Below are 18,143 nucleotides of genomic sequence, written 5' to 3' on the forward strand. Positions count from 1 at the left end.
AGTAGCTTTAGAACCATTCCACTCTAATCTTTATTGTCTGGAGAGAAGATGGGCTCTCCACTGCTGTGTAAAGGGGCCGCTGAAGGCATAGGTGTGGTGAGAGGCGACTATATGGGAATTCTGGAGAGTGGGTTGGGGTCCTGGCTCCATACCAGCCAGCTCCATGCAGCCTCTCCAAGCCTCTGCCTCCTGCTCTGTAAAGTGAGGGGTGGAACTAGAAACCTGCAGTAGCATCCAGCTCTGACACTCTGCCCTGGGCTTCTGTTGTAACTCCAGCGGGAGGCCGACTGTCCAGCCTTGTCATTTACAGACTGTGTGACCTTGGACAAGTTTCTTTCTCTCTCTGTGCCTGAGTTCCCTCATGTATAAACTGGAGATGGCAGCACTTTCTACCTAATGGGGCTGTTTCAAGGAGTGCATGGCATAATATTCATAAAGTGCTTAGAATGGTGCCCACTTGGAATGTAATAAGGGCTCAATAATTGGTAGCAATTATGATGATGATAACTATGGTTACTGCCAGTCCTGACCACCTTTTTAACTCAAGTTTGAGAATCATCGCTGTATATCTACTAAACAAGGTTTTTTTTCAGCATCATCGCCACTGACCATGCCCTGGGAAGATGCTTGCTGCTGTGTCCTCTAATAAGATGTCCTGTCTGTTTCAGGCGGAGGCCCGGCTTGCGGCGAAGCGTGCGGCCCGCGCTGAGGCTCGAGAGATCCGCATGAAGGAGCTGGAGCGGCAGCAGAAGGAGGTAATGCTTGGGGCTCTCCCTGGTATCTTTTCACAATGATTTTCATCGTAGGCCCAGCATGCAAATGCAGGCACCTGTTGCTGCTGATGCACCCAATGGTCTCACATTGCTGGAGTTCGGAGTGGTGCGCATTTGCACTTGTGACTTCTGCCCTAGGTCATGCCAGGAGTGTGTGTAGCATAGATGTCAGGCGTGCCTGCCCAGACCTTGACGTGCTGGTTCCTGAGACAAAGCCTATGAGCCTCTTGCTTGCAAAGATCCTCCTAACCCTGGCTCAGAGGAGCCACAGGGTGCTGGATCTGAACTCAAGGTCTAACTGTTGAATCTAGATCCTCCAGATTAAAATGGGAAGGAAGAGCAGATTGATAATTTTTTAAACTGATCAAATTGTATTTTAAAATATTCCCCCCGTGGTTTCCACAGTGTTGAATAGGTTTCAGGATACCTGAAGCCTGTATGTGATGCAGAGAAGAGAAGGAATGTCATGGATGAAAGGACCAAGGAAGAAATGCCCCCCGCTGGGAAAATGGTAGTAATGTGTTGACACACCTGTTCATATTGTTTGCCACTTATTTTCATCATCTTGAGGTGGAGCCAGAAGTAATTTCTGGCAGCACAAGGGCTCTGTACTTCACAGGTAGGGTGGTGACCTTTTCCATGATCTCAAAGACAAAGGCACCAAGCCCCTCTCAGTCCATGTTCATCTGGAGTCCTGTGCGGTGGGGCCAAGGGACTGTCCACACTGGGCCCCACCCTAGAGGGCTTTTCTTGTTAAGAAGATTTGAGGTTTTATTGTGTTAGGCAGAAGTCACTGACTGCTTTCCCCTGGACTGATTTTCATAAGTTCTTATTTGGCTTGCATAGTCAAATTTAAAAAGTCGAGCCAATGTTTAAAACTTGTGAGAGTTCAGAGAAAAATCTTGAATTTCCAGTTTCTCAAAACCGCTGCGATTCTGCCACATTCCCAACAAAGACCAAGCCAGTCACATTCCCTAGAGGGATGAAGCCCCAGCCACCCAGTCTGAGGTGCCCATTGCCCTTCCCTGCTGGGAGTTTGCCACTGCACATGGAAGTATGTAGGCAAAGGAGAGGCAGTGTCACCATGTCTTGGGAATGGTCCTGAAACCGAGCAGCTCCATGAGCTCAAACTCTTGTGTATGTAATAGTTGCTGGAGGCCAACTAATGGAATAGTTCTTTTATTATGAACTGTTTTTGTTTGTTTGCTTGTTTTTTGGGATTTTTTTTTTTTTTTTTTTAGTTGGAGTCTCATTCCATCGCCCAGGTTGTAGTGCAATAGCATGCTCGTGGTCATCCCAAGTGTCGACCTGCTGGGCTCTAGTGATCCTTCCACCTCAGCCTTCCAAGTAGCCAGAATTACAGGCGTGTGCTACCTCACCTGGCTAATTTTTTGATTTATTGTAGAGACAAGGTCTCACCAGGTTGCCCAGGCTGGTCTCAAACCCGTAGGCTCAGGTAATCCTCTTACCTCAACCTCCCAAAGTGCTGGGATTACAGGCTTGAGCCACCACGCCCAGCCTGTTTCTTTGTTTTGAGTTGGAGTGTCACTCTGTCATTCAAACAGTGGCACGATCACAGCTACTGCAGCCTCAGCTTCCAAGTAGCTGGGGCTATAGATATGTGCTACCACACCCTGCTAATTTTTTGACTTATTTTAGAGACGAGGTCTTGCCATATTGACCAGGCTGGTCTAACATTATGTTGAACTCCTGGGCTTAGGCAGTCCTCTTACCTCAGCTTCCCAAAGTGCTGGGATTAAAGTGGTTTCCAAAAATATTGATTATTTATTTATTTATTAAAGATGTGGGGTACAATTCAGGGTTAGCTATATAAATGTTCATTATGCTGGTACCCTTGTTAATGACATGTGCCCCTCCCTCCCCTGGCAGTTTCCCTCAACTGCCAATCCCACCCCCCTCCCCTGGCAAAAAAACTGATTTTAAGTGACAAAATTCCACTTACTTCTTCAGACTGTCCGGTGTCGTTGTCTCTTTAGAATATTCCTGTTCATATCTCAGCAGATACTTTTTCAAGCTCGTTGTGTACAGGACATCACTAGCCCCTTCCATCTGTCTAGAAGCCAAGTGGCAGTGGGACCAGACATTTGTTCATGGGCAGTGGACCACCATTTCAAAGATGTGTCACGTGTACAGCAGGCGGCTGTCTCAATCTGCAGAGCCTGGAGCTGGTGAAAGCCACCCCCTGTGGCTAATTCCCACTGCCCACCAACTCTGATACTCATCCGGTTTTAATCTGCTTCCCCTGGTTCTCCAACAGGCCCCAGTCTTTTTTTTAAATTAAGGTCATAAAAGAGTTGTAAGAAGAATTTCTAAAAATATTTTGTTGCGCTGCCAGGTTTTGCCACAGTTGATAGGATTTTAAGTCCTCCTGCTCTTTAGTGCTTCCCACATAGCTGTTGCCTTGACCTGGTTGTCACTGCCAAGCCAACAACCCAGAGGACATAGAGAGGCAGTGAAGCAGTATGTGGGTTCTCCTTGGTTTTCATGATGATATTAGTAATCAGTCAGTTATTTTTCTCACCTACAGTATAAGAAAATTTCTTTCACTAAGAATGCAAATATGAAATTTCTACAAAATCAAGGTGAAAATGAATTAAGTAGTATGTACATACATTTCTATCTTCCAGGTTATACATTAGATATAATATGTTCTATCCTCAATTATCGGTAGAATTGATTTAAATATATACATGATGGTATAAGCAGCTTTGTTCCTCATAGAATTTCTTTGGCAAAAGTTCTTAATTTAGAGAATAAAGATTAAGTTGAATTAAAGCAAGACATTATCTATTTGAATGACCTCCTTTAAAAGCAAAGCATCACTTTCTTCCTCATTTTTTTCTTTTTTAATTTTACTGAGTCAGTTCTCACTCTGTTGCCCAAGCTGGAGTGTACTGACATAATCACAGTTCGCTGAAGTCTCAAACTCCTGGGCTCAGGCGATCCTTCTGTCTTAGCCTCCTGAGTAGCTGGAATTACAGGTGTGTGCCACCATGCCCAGCTAATGTTTTTATTTTTAGTAGGGATGAGGTCCTGATATGTTGCCTAGGCTGGTCTCCAACTCCTGGCCTCAGGTAATCCTCCTGCCTCGGCCGCTCAAAGTGCTGGAATTACAGGCATAAGCCACCATGCCCAACCTCTTTCTTCCTTTGAGTCAAAGGAAGGCCTCTTCTGTTGTATTTTAATTCTAAAATATAAGAGTAATCTGTTAATGAGCTCCTATACCTCAGTTGCAGTATTCCAAGCCACACAAAAATAAAAATAAGCCAGGCATGTTTGCCCATGCCTATAATCACAGTTACTCGGGAACTGAGGTGGGAACATCCCTTAAACCCAGGAGTTAAGGCTGCAGTGAGCTATGACCACACCAATGCTCTTAAGACTGGGCAACAAAGCAAGACCCTGTCTCTTATAAAAAAGGGAAATAAGAAAAAAAAAAGTTGCTATTTAAGATGGAAACCAAGTCCCTGCTGTAAAAATGGAGATTGGATGTCCGGAGGCATGTGGAGGGTGTTGGAGCCTTGGCTGCCTCTCATCACCCCTCATAGCAGCCCTCGAGGCCCGTGGAAGCCCCTACTGCACAGCAGGAAAGGTAAGCCCAGAGGAGTTAAATAACTCATCCAGGACCAGGGCAGCTGGGCAGCTGAGCTGAGATTCAGACTAGGGCCTGTGACTCACAGAGCCTGCACCCCACACAGAATAACCCTCAGATGTTTGATACCTCTGATGAGCACAGACTTTTCAGAGAAAATCTGATGAAATCCTGGGCAATCTGATTTTACACCTCCTTAATTTGCTTCTTCAGGTATATATACAGCTGTCATTTGGTTAGTAGATTGCATAAGAATTTTGAAAATCTTTGGAGAACATGATTCATTTTTACCACAAAGACATTTCAGTAGTTCACTGGGGTCAAAATGTATTGTCCTGATTCAGATTCCTGGGAGCATCTGCCAGAACAATAGTTTGAGGATTTTGGTCTGCGCCCCCAGCCAGGGAGGACTGAGAGGAAAGCATGGGATCCCTTGTGAGAAAACAAGTTTGGCAAATGTCATCTTTTTTATCTGTACCTGTGGATTGCTCAAACCTCAGCTTTCTCATCAGTGAGGTGTATGCGCTCATGTCCTTCCCCGGTTGTAGTCTACTGCTGTGATAAAGTGAAGGCCCACTATATGCAGCTACAGACGCTCCACTGTGTGCAGCATTGGGGTTAGGTCACGTGACTGGTGGCCCAGCCCCCCACTGGAGCTCACCAGTGTGTGGAATGAGAGCTCTGGAAGGTGTGGGATGGGTCCAGGAGGGTACAGAGAAATGAATGCTGCCAAAATGGTAAGTGGGGATGCAAGTGGGTATGTTAAATAAAGGCAGCTCGAGGTGAAAAAAGCCAGTTTTTGTCAAAGCAGAGGACAGATGTGGCAGGGAAGAAGCTGTCCTTGGGAGATGTGAACCAGATGGAGGAAGGAGGTGGACGATAGAGGTTGGAGGAGACACCCTGACCCTGCCACTGTCCTTACACTGTCCTAGAAGCCCAGTGACAGCAGCATTCATTCATGAAGATGACAACTTTGTCATAACTTTAGGATCTTTGCAATAGGACAGAATTACTATTAAGGTTGATGTCTGCTTCTTCAAAAAAGAGATTTGAAAGATTTTAAATAAGATAGATGTATGTGTTATGACTAGTCAGAGAGGATGGGGCAGCTTGACATCCAGGGTCCCCGCTGTGTGGCAGTGCTGAGCTCAAGTGCTTTTATTTACCACCTGTGAGGGGCATCTTCCTGTATTTTACAGGTGAGGAGAACTGGCCTTAGCAAGATTAGTCAGTTTTCCCAGAACTTAAGCAAATAGCTGAGCCAAGATTCTAATCTAGATCTGGCTGGCCTTCCTAGCACACCAACTCTGTAATCAACAGCAAAAACAAACAAGAGCAGAGGATGGAGTGAATATGTTGACCATGGAGTTCAAGCTAACTGTGGGCTTGCTGGCATCTGCACCAGAGGGGGAAATAGAATGATCCACATAATCCTAGTCATTTTCCAAGTGGAAGCATGTTTCAAAAAACAAGCTTCTCCTTGGTGCTGAATTAGAGGTACAGTATATGAAACATAAAATAGACAATTTTGTTAGCAAGAGTCTCACAGAAAACAAAGAAACAGTAGCTATTCATCTAAGCAGTTCCTTGATTGACCCAAGCCCAGGGTGGGGAAGTACACATGTGTGCTGTGTGTGCATATGCATCTATATACATCTAGAGGGAAGAGTGTGTCCGGCTCACGTGGTCTAAGTTTGTGGGCTTGGAGAATTTAGGAAGGTGTGCTGACAGCACCTCCTCAGACTCTGCATATCACATCTCTGGGTCTGGCTATTCTTAGAACTAGCTAACACAATTTGAGGTTATACAATCTGATAGCCTGGGGCCACTGGCATTTTAAGTTGTTGATTAAGGGGAAATGAATATGCTCTGGAAGACCGTGGTTTAACTAGTAGGGTTGATATTCTGGTGTAAAAATTGAGAACAGCAAGCCCTGATTTCATATGGGTAGCAAGCCATCCCACCTGCACATTGGTGTTTCTGAGTGGGGCAAGGGTTTTCTTGAGGAGGAGGAGGCTCTGAGAATGCTAAGGAGGGTGGGAAGCTGGTAACTGGGGTTGGGACACACCCAAGAAGAGTATGGGGCAGTAGCCAGAGAGGAGTGGCACAAGGAAACACCAGTGTTGGTAGTACAGATCCAACATCATGCCTGCGGGGCAGTGAGCTGCCTGTCCATGTGTCAGTCTCCCAGGCCAGCCCAGACCACCCTGGGCTCTCTTTAAGGATTATTTTTGTAGGAAACAGAATGATTTATTTTCAGAATGAAAACCTGACTAATGTTTGAATGCATTGCACTTCCTTTTTGCTAATTCGCTTCCCTCTTCTTTGTTTTCTTTTCGTGAACTTTTTACAGAATAAAATTCTGTAAGCCAATTGGCAAATAGGGCATGCAAATGAAGTGATTCTGTAGTAACTGTAAGCCAATTGGCAAATAGGTCATGGAAATGAAGTGATTCTGTAGTGACTCTGTAAGCCAATCAATATGTGCCATGTAGGTGACATCAAGAAAGTGACATAACCTCTGAAGTACTCAGTCAATGAGGAAACGGGAGGTACTTGCATCCTAGGGCATAAATATGTTTGCTGTGGCTGCCTCGAGATGCCTGCTCATCTGAGGGGCACCCGTTCTTGTAGGGGTGATATTAAAAAACGGCTTCACTCCACTAATACCTGAGTCTCCACATCATTCTTTAACAATGAAATTGAGGAGGAGCACCAGTGGTGAGAACTGACTACAGCTTGCATTTGCTGTGCTTTATGGGCTGTTTAAAGGATATAAGCTTCTTTTTAATGGATTTATTAAATGATAATACACATTCTTGGGAAATCCAATTGAACCTTAAACTTTATTAGGAAAACCTACACTAATAGGAAAGAATGGTAATCACGGTATATCTTTCTTGTCGCTACTGACTTGATAAGCATTTTGGGCGGGCCAGGTATGGTGGCTCACACCTATAATCCCAGCACTTGAGGGATGGAGGCCTGAGCCTGATTGCCTGAGCCCATGATTTTGAGACTAGCCTGGCTAACTTGGCGAGACCTCGTCTCTAGAATAAATCAAAAAATTAGCTGGGACTGGCAGTGCTTGCCAGTGGTTCCAGCTACTTGGAAGGCTGAGGCGAAAGAATTGCCTGAATCCAGCAGGTCGAGGCTGCGGTGGCTGTGAGCATGCCACTACATTCCAGCCTCGATGAAGAGTGAGACTCTAACTCAAAAAAAGGAAAAAAACTCAACATTTTGGTTGGAGGTGCTATGTTTATGAGAGTCATAATGTTAGATATATTTACCTGTGCTCTGCACATGACTAGAAACACCAAGTTCCTAGTTTTATAGGTTTGGCAATACCTTGAACAATGCCTGACGCAATAAATGTTTTGCTGAATGAATGAATGAAGATAAGTATATATCTCAGTCTTACCTCGTGATTACTACAAAATTAGGAGGAATTGCTGAAGTAAACTGATGTGTCAATGTATGATAATAATTTCTTTTTTAATATTTCAGTTATACTCTGAGGATCAATCTGTTTAGCTGGGATTTTCCTGGTATTCTGTATGTGTCTGTGTGAATCAACATCAAAGCCTCTTTCTTCATTATTGGTAAATGTGACCAGTTGACTTTCCAGTTAAGTTTCTGTACTTTGTGGTTAAACTTTTATTATTATGAAAAGAAAATCTGAATTAAAAATGAAGTGCTTTTCTCATTAATGGCAATAGGTGATACAAACTTCTGTGTTAGAATAATAGGAGGATTCTGGTAGAGACTTTTATGGGTATGCCCATATTTCACCAATATATCTAAAATGGAATGTAGTAAAGTAAGTGATGAAATGACTGATTCTTCCAATGGGACCTCAAAAGTCTTCTTATTCACATTTTACCAATATTCACCATTTCTTTCCCAGTAGGGCTTTTATTAAAATTTTTAGCTACTTACAGAACCTTTCTGATGTGTGTGCATCTTCAATTGGATTTTTACATTTCTTTCCCTTTTTCTTTTGTTCTTCTCTGTAGATCTATCAGGTCCAAAAGGTAGGCTCTTCCTTCTCTGTTTTCTAATCTGCATGTACTATGATTCCTTGCCAACAGCCTGGGCACCTTTCAGAAATAATGCCTTGCATTGAAGATACATAGTTCTTACTGTGCATTATGCTGCTTTATGTATAAATTTGTTTGAACAAGAATACTTAGTCCCTATTCTGCTCCCATGCAAAGCAACAGCCAGACACATTTCTGTGTACTGAACGCTTTTCTCATCTCCATTTCCCTCAAGAAATTAGAAAATTGTTTCTTTGAGGGGGAAAAAAAACTAATTCTAAGACCAAAAAAATCATGTTTCAGAATTTGGGAAGCCTTTTGAAATCATATATTGAAAGAGAAAGATAATTTTATTAGAAAGCTTTTAAAATACCAGTGTGAATTACCACATTGAGAGATGATTAAATATTGACTTAAAGATCTGAGTACAGATGATGATATAACAAAATAAACCTGCCATTCATCCCTAATATTCAGAGATCATAAATTAACATGCATCTCTGTTTCCTAGTATTTTGTAGAAGCAGCTGAGGTTTGGAAATAAATACACTGAGCAGCCCAGACACAGAAAATAGAGATACAAGTGAGTCCGTGGTTCATGATTGAGCAATAATGAAGTCAGAGTGAGCAGGTTCCCTGAGAATATATAGAATTTGTATGCAAGTGAGCCTTTTCCATAAATGAATTTAGTTTATTTAGGACATCCAAAATAGTTTCTTTGTACAAATTTGTTTAGTTTCTAGAAAGGAAGAACAACCATATTTTTCTCTTAAAGCAAGTGAAGAAAGAATAAGGTCACTTAATTTTGGAAGTTAGATCATGCAGGCCCTTTAAATGCACCATCAGTAATTTAAAAGACTATTGTGTTGAATTCCTGTACTAGCCACAAGTCCTGATTGCCTTCTTTCTCTGGCTGCCCCTTCTACTCTAAGTGCTCTCCTGAAGAGTGCAAAGCAATCAGTTAAGTAGATGCCAGAATCTCTTTGTACTTTGTTAGTTTTTCCAGAGCCCAAGTGTTGAAGTGGAACTGCAGCTAGAGTCCCTGGCCATCTTCGGGAAGCACAGGATAGGTGGATGGCCAGGTTAGGGAGCCCTTACAGTAACTTACGAGCAGGATGTTGTTGTCCAAAACCTAGAAAAGGGGGCTCTGGGCCGTCCTTTCCACTTACATTTATTCCTTTCTTGTGCTAGATCCCTAGTATTTTCTTTTTACTAGCACACCAGGGATACATTGTGAGAGCTTTGTCAGAATGTGAATTTGGATACAGTGTGAAGCCAGAGGGAGCCCAGGAAGTCTGCAGTGGAAGAGCAGGTGCACAGTTGTATACTGATGGTGTGGCCAAGGGAGGGGAAGGCGAGGTTTTCCTATTCACTGAGATTTATGAAGAGGAAAGGAGGCAGGAAACGTTCTCCATCCCCAGTCGGCTGCTTTGCATTATGTTTTCTCTCAAATCAAAACTATTTCTGAAAGTCAAGTACCTTCTGCAGGAGTGTGGCTCTCGTTTCCCTCTGCATGACTCACCAGCTAATCTAGTGGTTTACGTTAGAAATATTTTGCCCTTTCTGAATTTTGCTGTGCTGGTGCTGCTAGCTAACCTGGGAACTACTTGTTAATCGTACTTACTGTTTCTAGGGATCTGTCCCTATGGAATGACAGGGAAATCCAACTATAGTAGATATTGATAAGGCCACCCATGAACTAGGTAAAAAATTTTGGATGCTGATTCTTATTTTTGTCATGAAAAGAGCAATAATATATAGTGTGCCGTATTTGATATAGATGTCTATGGGGTAAAAAGAACACTGTGAAAATAGAAAAACTGATAATACAGACTGCTTTTGGAATTTAAATAATTTTATTGTGAATTTATATAGGACCTCCTTTTTAAAAACGTATTTTTCATCTATCTTTGTAGTGAAGCCGTGAGATAAAGGAGGGGTGATGGTATATATATTTTACATGTGAAAAATCTTGAACTTGACAGGTGCTAACATTAATTGAATGCAAAATAGCTTTCAGTTGATGCATTTTACTGAAATTAAAGCTAAAAAATAACTTTGGGAAGTGTTTACTTTCATTTCCTAAGGAAACAGCTTACAGAAAAAGATGTGGTTCGTGTACTTTTTGTATTAGAGTTCAGTATTGTTGAATTTTTAAAAGCATTATTATAGTCTCCCTCTGAAAGAAAGGGATAAGACCATCTGAAAGCTGTATATTTTAAATCTGGCCATACTTCAAACATAGAAGCAACAATTTCAAAAATTGTGAAGTACTTCTAGCATCCAATTTTTTTCTCCTGATTATAAGATTTTAATGTGTAAAGAGAAAACTCACATCTGTGTTACATGCTGCAGAGATTTGGCTGATTACTTCTTAATTTTTTTTTTTTTTTCCTTTTTGGAAATTGAAAAAAAAGTAAAGAGAAAAGCAGAGCTCATTATTTGGGACCGTGACCTGGATTCCTACCTACCTTTGGGATTTCTGTATTTAGTGACAGCAGTAGCCACTCTGAGTCTGCTTTTCTCATCCTGACTAGGACCATTATGGCTTAGGCTAACAATGTGAAAACGTGGAAGTATTAGATAAAGGAACCTCCAGGCACAACTTGCAGGTCTGCACATTTTTCTTCAGGTACAAAGATGTCTTCTGTAGACCACAGACATCTTTCCACCCATAGCATGCTATAAAGACATCCAAAGTATCTGAATTCTCCTGGGCCTAGATCCAGCGTAAATGTCAGGTAGCTATAACAAGTGTACAGGAAGTCTTCCCCTTTCCTCTGGGTTTCCTCATTCCAGAGGCAGCAACACAGGAATCCCCTCCCCCCTATTCTCTCCCCACTCCCCCCAGCTTTGCTTCTCTAAGTAGTGTTTTATTCCTTCGGTAAGTACATTTGCTTTGAAGGCCTGAACAGCTTGACAGAGGGGCTTGAAATGCCGCTGGGCTAGTCTTACATCCCTGGGCTCCCTGGGCTCCCTGGGATAACCAGGATGGAATAGGCTGGAAGGGTCTCTCTTCACGCTCACAGCCTGCACGGACTGCTTGGGTGGTGGCTTCCTCTGTAGAACTCGAGTGTGTTATTGACTGCTTTGCCTTGGCATGTTACCTTCACCGTGTGGCTTGGGCAGCAATTTGGAAATGCATGTCAGAACAGTTTCTTAGACAACTACCATTTCACTTCTTGCCTAATTTTCTTTCCCTTTTGTCTGTAGAAATATTATGGGCTGGATACAAAATGGGGTGACATCGAACAGTGGATGGTAGGCCTTGAATACAATTTTAAGACTTAATGGTTTATAATGTAATTCTTACGTAGTTTAATTATGTAGATAGATTCCTATTGCACCGTAATTTAATAGTGGGAGATTTTCTTCTGGAGATTTCTGCATCTGGTGTCTGATTGTTTACATCCGCGAATGAAGCCTGCTTAGAGACAGTCCTGGCCAGACATTTTGTCTTGCCTATTCAGCAGCCGCCGAGTGCTGACGTCTCCAAGCCAGCAGTTTGTGGAGGTCTCCACTACCACAGCCTCCCTGATCTCCTGGGGCACAGGGCTCTCCTCTTGAGACTTAGGCTGGGCATGTGCCCCCTGGCTTCAAAACTTTCCAGAGAAATTTCCCATCACCATCACAGTGCGCCAGGCTCTGGTTGGAACCCAAAAAGTACATTATGCTCCGTGTTCTTCATTCATGATTGCAACCAGCTGCCCCATCACCCTCATCTGACTCTATCTGCATTTGCTGTTGGGTTCCCTCCTCATCTTGTCCGCTGTGCTGCCAAAACCACTGTTCTTTGGTGAGAAAATTCCTTTACCTTCTCAACCTGCTTCTTAGAACAAGCCCTCTACCTCCCCAAGTCATCTGAGAGTGAGCTTGCCCCTAATGAGACTCCTGTCCTTCTGGCCCTCTCAGGAGGAAGACTCTGGAAGGGGGACATTCTGTATGCTTTCTCCCCTGGTCCCGGAGATGTGGCCTCACTCCTTCCTTCTCATTAGTTAATCGATCTGAGTCCTTCTACCTCTTCCTGTCCCTATTATTTTATTGACTGGCCTTAAGGACATCATCACATGCTTTTAGCAGCTGAGAACACGGCCAGAATGGAAATGTCCTATTAAATTTTTCTTAAAACATGTTTCATAAAATAATCTAAGGAAAATGTAAGATTATCTCCTAATCTCTTAGATACTATATATAATATAAAAGAGATGAGTTCTTCAAATATAAAGAGAATGCACTTTCTCTACTGAAAGAAAAGGTGAAATCCAGCCTGTGTAAACCATCATTTTAGGCTTACGTGGCACAGACAGATGTATTTTTTATCAAATCCTAAGATAGATCATTGTTTTATATACCACTGAAAAAGAAAAAAAAATTGCTGCTAACTATAATTGTGAACAACTTTAATTATAAGATATATCTCAACTTTAGAGATATCCAAGTGTGAAAAACTGTGTGTGTCTTAGAATCCACAAAATACAGTAGATAAAATTATTTTATGAAAATGATTGATTTTCTGATTCCCAAAGAGAGTAAGGTTCTGAATGTAAGTGAAAAAGTAGATTGATTTAAATGAACCAGATTACAGAAGTTAGAAAAAATGAACACCCAGCTTCTGCCCCAAGACATACTGTTTTTAAATCGAAAATGAAATATGCCAACTATTTATATACTTAAGAACTCCCCCTTTAGAAGAAAACATATCCCCTAGTGGTTTAATTGAAACCTTTAAATGAAAGCAAAGCAAATATTTATTTGACATTTAGATCAGAAATGCTGTATTATGTTGCAATGGGACTATCTAAAACTTTTTGAAAGCACTTTGCTGATGTCTGTCTGTCTCTAACCTTTTTATGCTGTTTCCTCTATTGCTTTGGTAGGAAGACAGTGAGCGTTACTCTCGTAGATCCAGAAGAAACACATCGGTTAGTACTGTGTTCATTCATTACTCAGGCAACTTGATTAAAGTCTAGTTTATACTTTTAGCAACTGAAATATATGTATGTATATCATCTCTTCATGGTGATATCACCGTCTCTTGATGCTTGTGAAAGAAATGAACTAATCCTGTTTTAATACTGATACTATGACTGAAACAAAGACTGTAAACTCAGTTTTTAGCATTTTGACCTAAATTTGTTAGGAGAATATATTTGAAAAAATTTAAAGTATTACCGTATCCATGACAGCTTTAGTACTTTTTTTTTTGTTGAATACTCATGAGTGATTTTCATAGTACTACCCTGAAACTAGGTATTTCTCTTACTTGCAAAGTAAATAATACCAGTTTAATGAAATTAATTTAAATTCATGTTATTCATAAACAGTCCTATGCAAACAGAGGTGCCCGAAGCCCGCACTGTGGAGGACCTAGGCTCATGTCCGCTGAGATTTTCAGAGGTGGCTGGCCTGCCCCTCCGCTGTGGTGTCAGATCAGTTGCATTCCCGAGATTTGGGCATTGGTTTCTTTATGTGTGTTAATAGTATCACTTCACAGTTTTTCCCACCCTTTCTTCCAATAGGCTTCTGACGAAGATGAGCGCGTGTCAGTGGGTAGTCGTGGAAGTCTGAGGGTCAGTAACCAGAGTGATTCAGTTTGCATGGCACAGTTTATGGTCGAAGTCCTTGGCTTTTTTCATCCCTGCATTCACATTTCTTATCCATTATCTCTGTAGTGATAGTCAATATCTCACTGATGGGATGCTTATTTTAAATCTAATCAACGGGGATGTTTCTTTGTTATTATAGAGAGATTATTAATGCACACAGGAACTTTGGTTGTTTCTTTCTCCCAGAGTGGAAGTCATTATTTTTTTATGTTTGTTCACATCACACAACTACCAAACCTTGATTGACACAGCTGTCTCAACCTTGTTGGTATGTGAACAGGAATGTGAATGCCCAATCCGTCGTTAAGTGAGTCTGCATGCTTATTTACACACATATTCCGCCAAAAATTGGAATCTCAGTTAAAGTAACTGCAAGTTAAGATAATTATTATTATTCCGTGATGTGTTTGCATAGCTGCTGTAGACTGCCTGGTGAAAAGGTGGATCAGGATTGGATCCTTAAGACCTGTGTCTGCATGCAGGAGTTTCTCCTTTTATCAATTATAATTAGGTGTCTTCATCACTGACAGTTTAATGGCCAATAAACAAAAATATGAATTTTTCCTTAAACATTCCAGAAACCTCCATAATTATACTTGGGAAAAGGGTGAGCTTCGGGAGAAATAGACAAACTGTTTTGCTCAGTGCTTTAAGTCGGTAAATTAATCTGAGCATGACTGTTTCATTTACCACAGGGTTGAAATTGCATCTCACCGCTAACAATAAATAAATCTCAAAGCAGCCACTCCATTTTACTTAGGGACTATATAGAGCCGAAGGCTTGGTTTTTATCACTGTGGCAATTATATCATATTATCACTACTTGACTTCTTATGTATACATTAAGTATGTTTGACTGCTTATAACAGTAAAATGTTAAGGTGATACATTGTTTTGTCACTGTCTTTGCAATGTCAAAAACAGATCCAGTAGTGATTTTTCCAGAAAGTTACAGTTCCAATGTGAAGCCATTAAAGTGTTACTTTGCTATTCATAACCTCAGTGATACAGTTGTAACTTCCTCACAGACCCTCTGAAATGATTTACCCCAGAAGGGGATTTGTGTAACCAAAATATAAGAAATGCAAAGCTCAGTTTACAAAATCTTTGGACAAGGCACAGATATTATAGACGTTAGCAGGCCCAGGAGAAGGTTCAGTCCTTGAAACCAAGTAAAGAAAGAAAATACTATTTCAGGGACAAGGGGAGGTGACCAAATGAGGAGAGAATTTATTGTCATCACAAAACATTGGTCACTTTGACAAGAAAACTTTTTATAGAAATGGTGAGGGTAAAACCTGATTAATATAGGTTCTGGTGAGGATAGGAGGAGAGAGAGTGAGTCAGAATACAAAACACTATCAGAATGTATCATCATGAAAGAAATGATTCTCCTGAAATTCTATGCAAGATTTTGTGTATTTACATATTTCTGGGAAAATAATGTTTACTTTCTTAAGATTCTTAAAGGGTTTCCTGACCCAAAGAATTTAAGACTATTGGCAGTTTTAATGAAAACTATGGTGTTATGCTAGTATTCACCAGAGATGAGTTAAATTTTTCTGCTGGACACTATTCTTTGCCAAGATGTTAAATATATTTAAGGTATGCAGTTTCATACAGGAGGTCCACAATTAGGATGTGAAGTAAGAGGGGGGAAAATAAAGTGATTTTTGTTTTCATCCACATAGTTTACTTTACCACTCTTTCCCATGATAGTACTTAATCTAAAGAAATAGGCTCTCTTTAAAATCCACGGAAGTTGAGAACTTGGACCCTAGAGGTGAGAGTCAAACCTCTCAACTTTTTTTTTTTTTTTTAAAAGAAAAGTGTATTTAAAAGTAAATTAGAGAAAGAGAAGGGAGAAAGAAGATTTACCTCCCCAAGATGGGGGAGGGGACCAGAGCCAGGAAGTGTGGCAACAGCCATAGCTCAAAGAGCACATGGCCACACCAGAGTCTAGCAAGGCACTGGCCTCTCAACTTTTATAGACACTGAGGTTAACACAGCAGAACAAACCTAGAGCAGTTGAGAGCCTGCTCAGGGTCAGAGTTCTCAGTGAAAGGCCAGTGCCAGCTGCTCAGGGCCTGGTGGGCTGTGCGCTCTCCATGCACAGGGTTGCCCAAAGCTCTGAACCCTGTGCTTTGGTGGTTCAGCAAGGCCACCCCACTGCCCTACTGAAAGGAATCGCATCTTGCTCCATCTCTATGCAGGGTTGATTAGTACTGTTTTATGTATTCTAAAATTCCGAAATCTTTACTTGGTAAGGTTCTGATACAAAGTCATATTTTTTTTTTTTGAGTTGGAGTCTCACTCTGTCACCCAAGCTGGAGTGCTCAGGCGATCCTTCTGTCTCAGCCTTCCAAGTAGCCGGAACTACAGACGCATGCTACCACACCCGGCTAATTTTTGATTTATTGTAGAGAGGAGGTCTCACCAAGTTGCCCAGGTTGGTCTCAAACCCCTGGGCTCAGGCAATCCTCTCGCCTCGGCCTCCCAAAGTGCTGGGATTATAGGCTTGAGCCACTGCGTCTGGCCCAAAGTCATCTTTTATTTCTTGACTTTCAAAACACAGGCCTTCTCCCTTCTACTGGCAATGATGATACCTCAGAAAAACCTCAATTTTGGATACCATAAGTTTTTAATTTTTCTTATTTAAAGATCGACAGTGATGCATTTGTTAACCTTTTCCCGAACATAATTAGTATATATTATATTATGTAGAGGAGGGAATGTCATTTCTCAAACTGCTTCAGATTTCATGAATTATAGCAACCTTTACCATAGAAGTTTTATGTAATTGGATTTTTTTAGTAGCTATCATTCAAATATATTTCATTTTGTAAATATACGTGTGATCCTGGAAGTTAATGGAAAATTGCATTTTTGCTAAGATTTTAAAGATTGCTTGTTTTTATGTTTTACCTAGCTCTTAAATTTATTTTTGGCAACTCTCTTTTCTGTTGTTTTCCTCTTCTATTCTTATTCTGACAGTCGCAGCCTGACTTGGAATATGGGGGTCCCCACGCCTGGGTGAGATGGTCAGATAAACTTTGCTGTGTGACCCTAATTGTGTGGTGTGACAAATAATAACCTATGGCATTTCCACTGATCTCATGGGTGCTTTTCTAAAAAGCCAAGTACATCTTTGTTCGTCTGTCTGTCTTTGCCTGGGATACTATGAGGTCAGGAAGGCAGGTGCACCCTCCAGAGTGAGCAGCCTTCCTCCTGGGGCCCTCCTGGGTGCAGCCCTGATCCCCTGGAAGGGCTTTGGAACCCAGACACGGGTGCATGAACACTCCCTCACCAGATGGTCTCTGAGTATCAGCTGTTTGCCACACCTTGTGTTAGCAGCTGTGCATACCAAGATGAAAAATAGTCTCTTGCTTTCAAGGAACTCAAGTAAGATAAGAATTTCCAAAGCCTCTAAATCTCCTTTAAAAGGCTAACTATAAAATCATTTTACCTAATGAAAAATCTTTATTATCTAGCCTTCAAAATCTGGCTCTTTTGCCAGAAGGTACTCTTTGAGGAAGACCCCAGTTCCGGTAACAAAACAATAGCTTTATATTTAAACTCAGAATTACTATTCTATCTGTCTGTGAGAGTTTCTGTGCCTTATGCTTTTTGAAAATCTGTAAACTTTACACTTAAAAGAAGAAAGATTTCTCGTTGAAAGGCATGGTGCAGATTTAATACTGAGGTTAACTTAGATTATACACCACTTCACATTAAGGAATTTTTAAAATGTATTTCTGGCTGGGCGTGTGACTCAAGCCTATAATCCTGGCAATTTGGGAGACCAAGGCAGAGGGATCACTTGAGCTTAGGAGTTCAAGACCAGCCTGAGCAACAGAGCAAAATCTCATCTCTACCAAAAAAAAAAAAAAAAAATTAGTCGGGCATAGTGGCGCCCGCCTGTAGTCTCAGCTACTTAAGAAACTATGAGGAGAGGATTGCCTGAGCCCAGGATGTTGAGACTGTGGTGAGCCGTGATCGTGTCACTGCACTTCAGCCTGGGAACAGAGTAGATAACTGACTAAAAAAACCAAATAAATAAATAAAAATATATTTTTATGTTTAAGAGGATAATTAATAAGCAGTGCAATAC

The 18,143-nt window shown here is 41.4% G+C and overlaps 1 protein-coding gene across 2 annotated transcripts in view; it reads left to right on the plus strand.

The window, feature by feature from the left end:
- LRRFIP1 (LRR binding FLII interacting protein 1) overlaps nucleotides 1–18,143 on the plus strand; it is a 72,872-nt gene that overhangs the window by 17,409 nt on the left and 37,320 nt on the right. The window contains exons 2-4 of one of the 2 annotated variants that reach the window (XM_021710453.1): nucleotides 669–755; nucleotides 13,304–13,348; nucleotides 13,946–13,996. In XM_021710453.1, coding sequence (XP_021566128.1) covers nucleotides 669–755; nucleotides 13,304–13,348; nucleotides 13,946–13,996 — 183 coding nt within the window. The remainder of the gene's footprint in view (nucleotides 1–668; nucleotides 756–13,303; nucleotides 13,349–13,945; nucleotides 13,997–18,143) is intronic. The other variant, XM_008054093.1, reaches the window with a different exon arrangement.

Source organism: Carlito syrichta, unplaced genomic scaffold (genome assembly GCF_000164805.1).
Source record: "Carlito syrichta isolate Samal-C Ts95f unplaced genomic scaffold, Tarsius_syrichta-2.0.1 Scaffold289031, whole genome shotgun sequence".
Taxonomy (NCBI): Eukaryota; Metazoa; Chordata; class Mammalia; order Primates; family Tarsiidae; genus Carlito; species Carlito syrichta.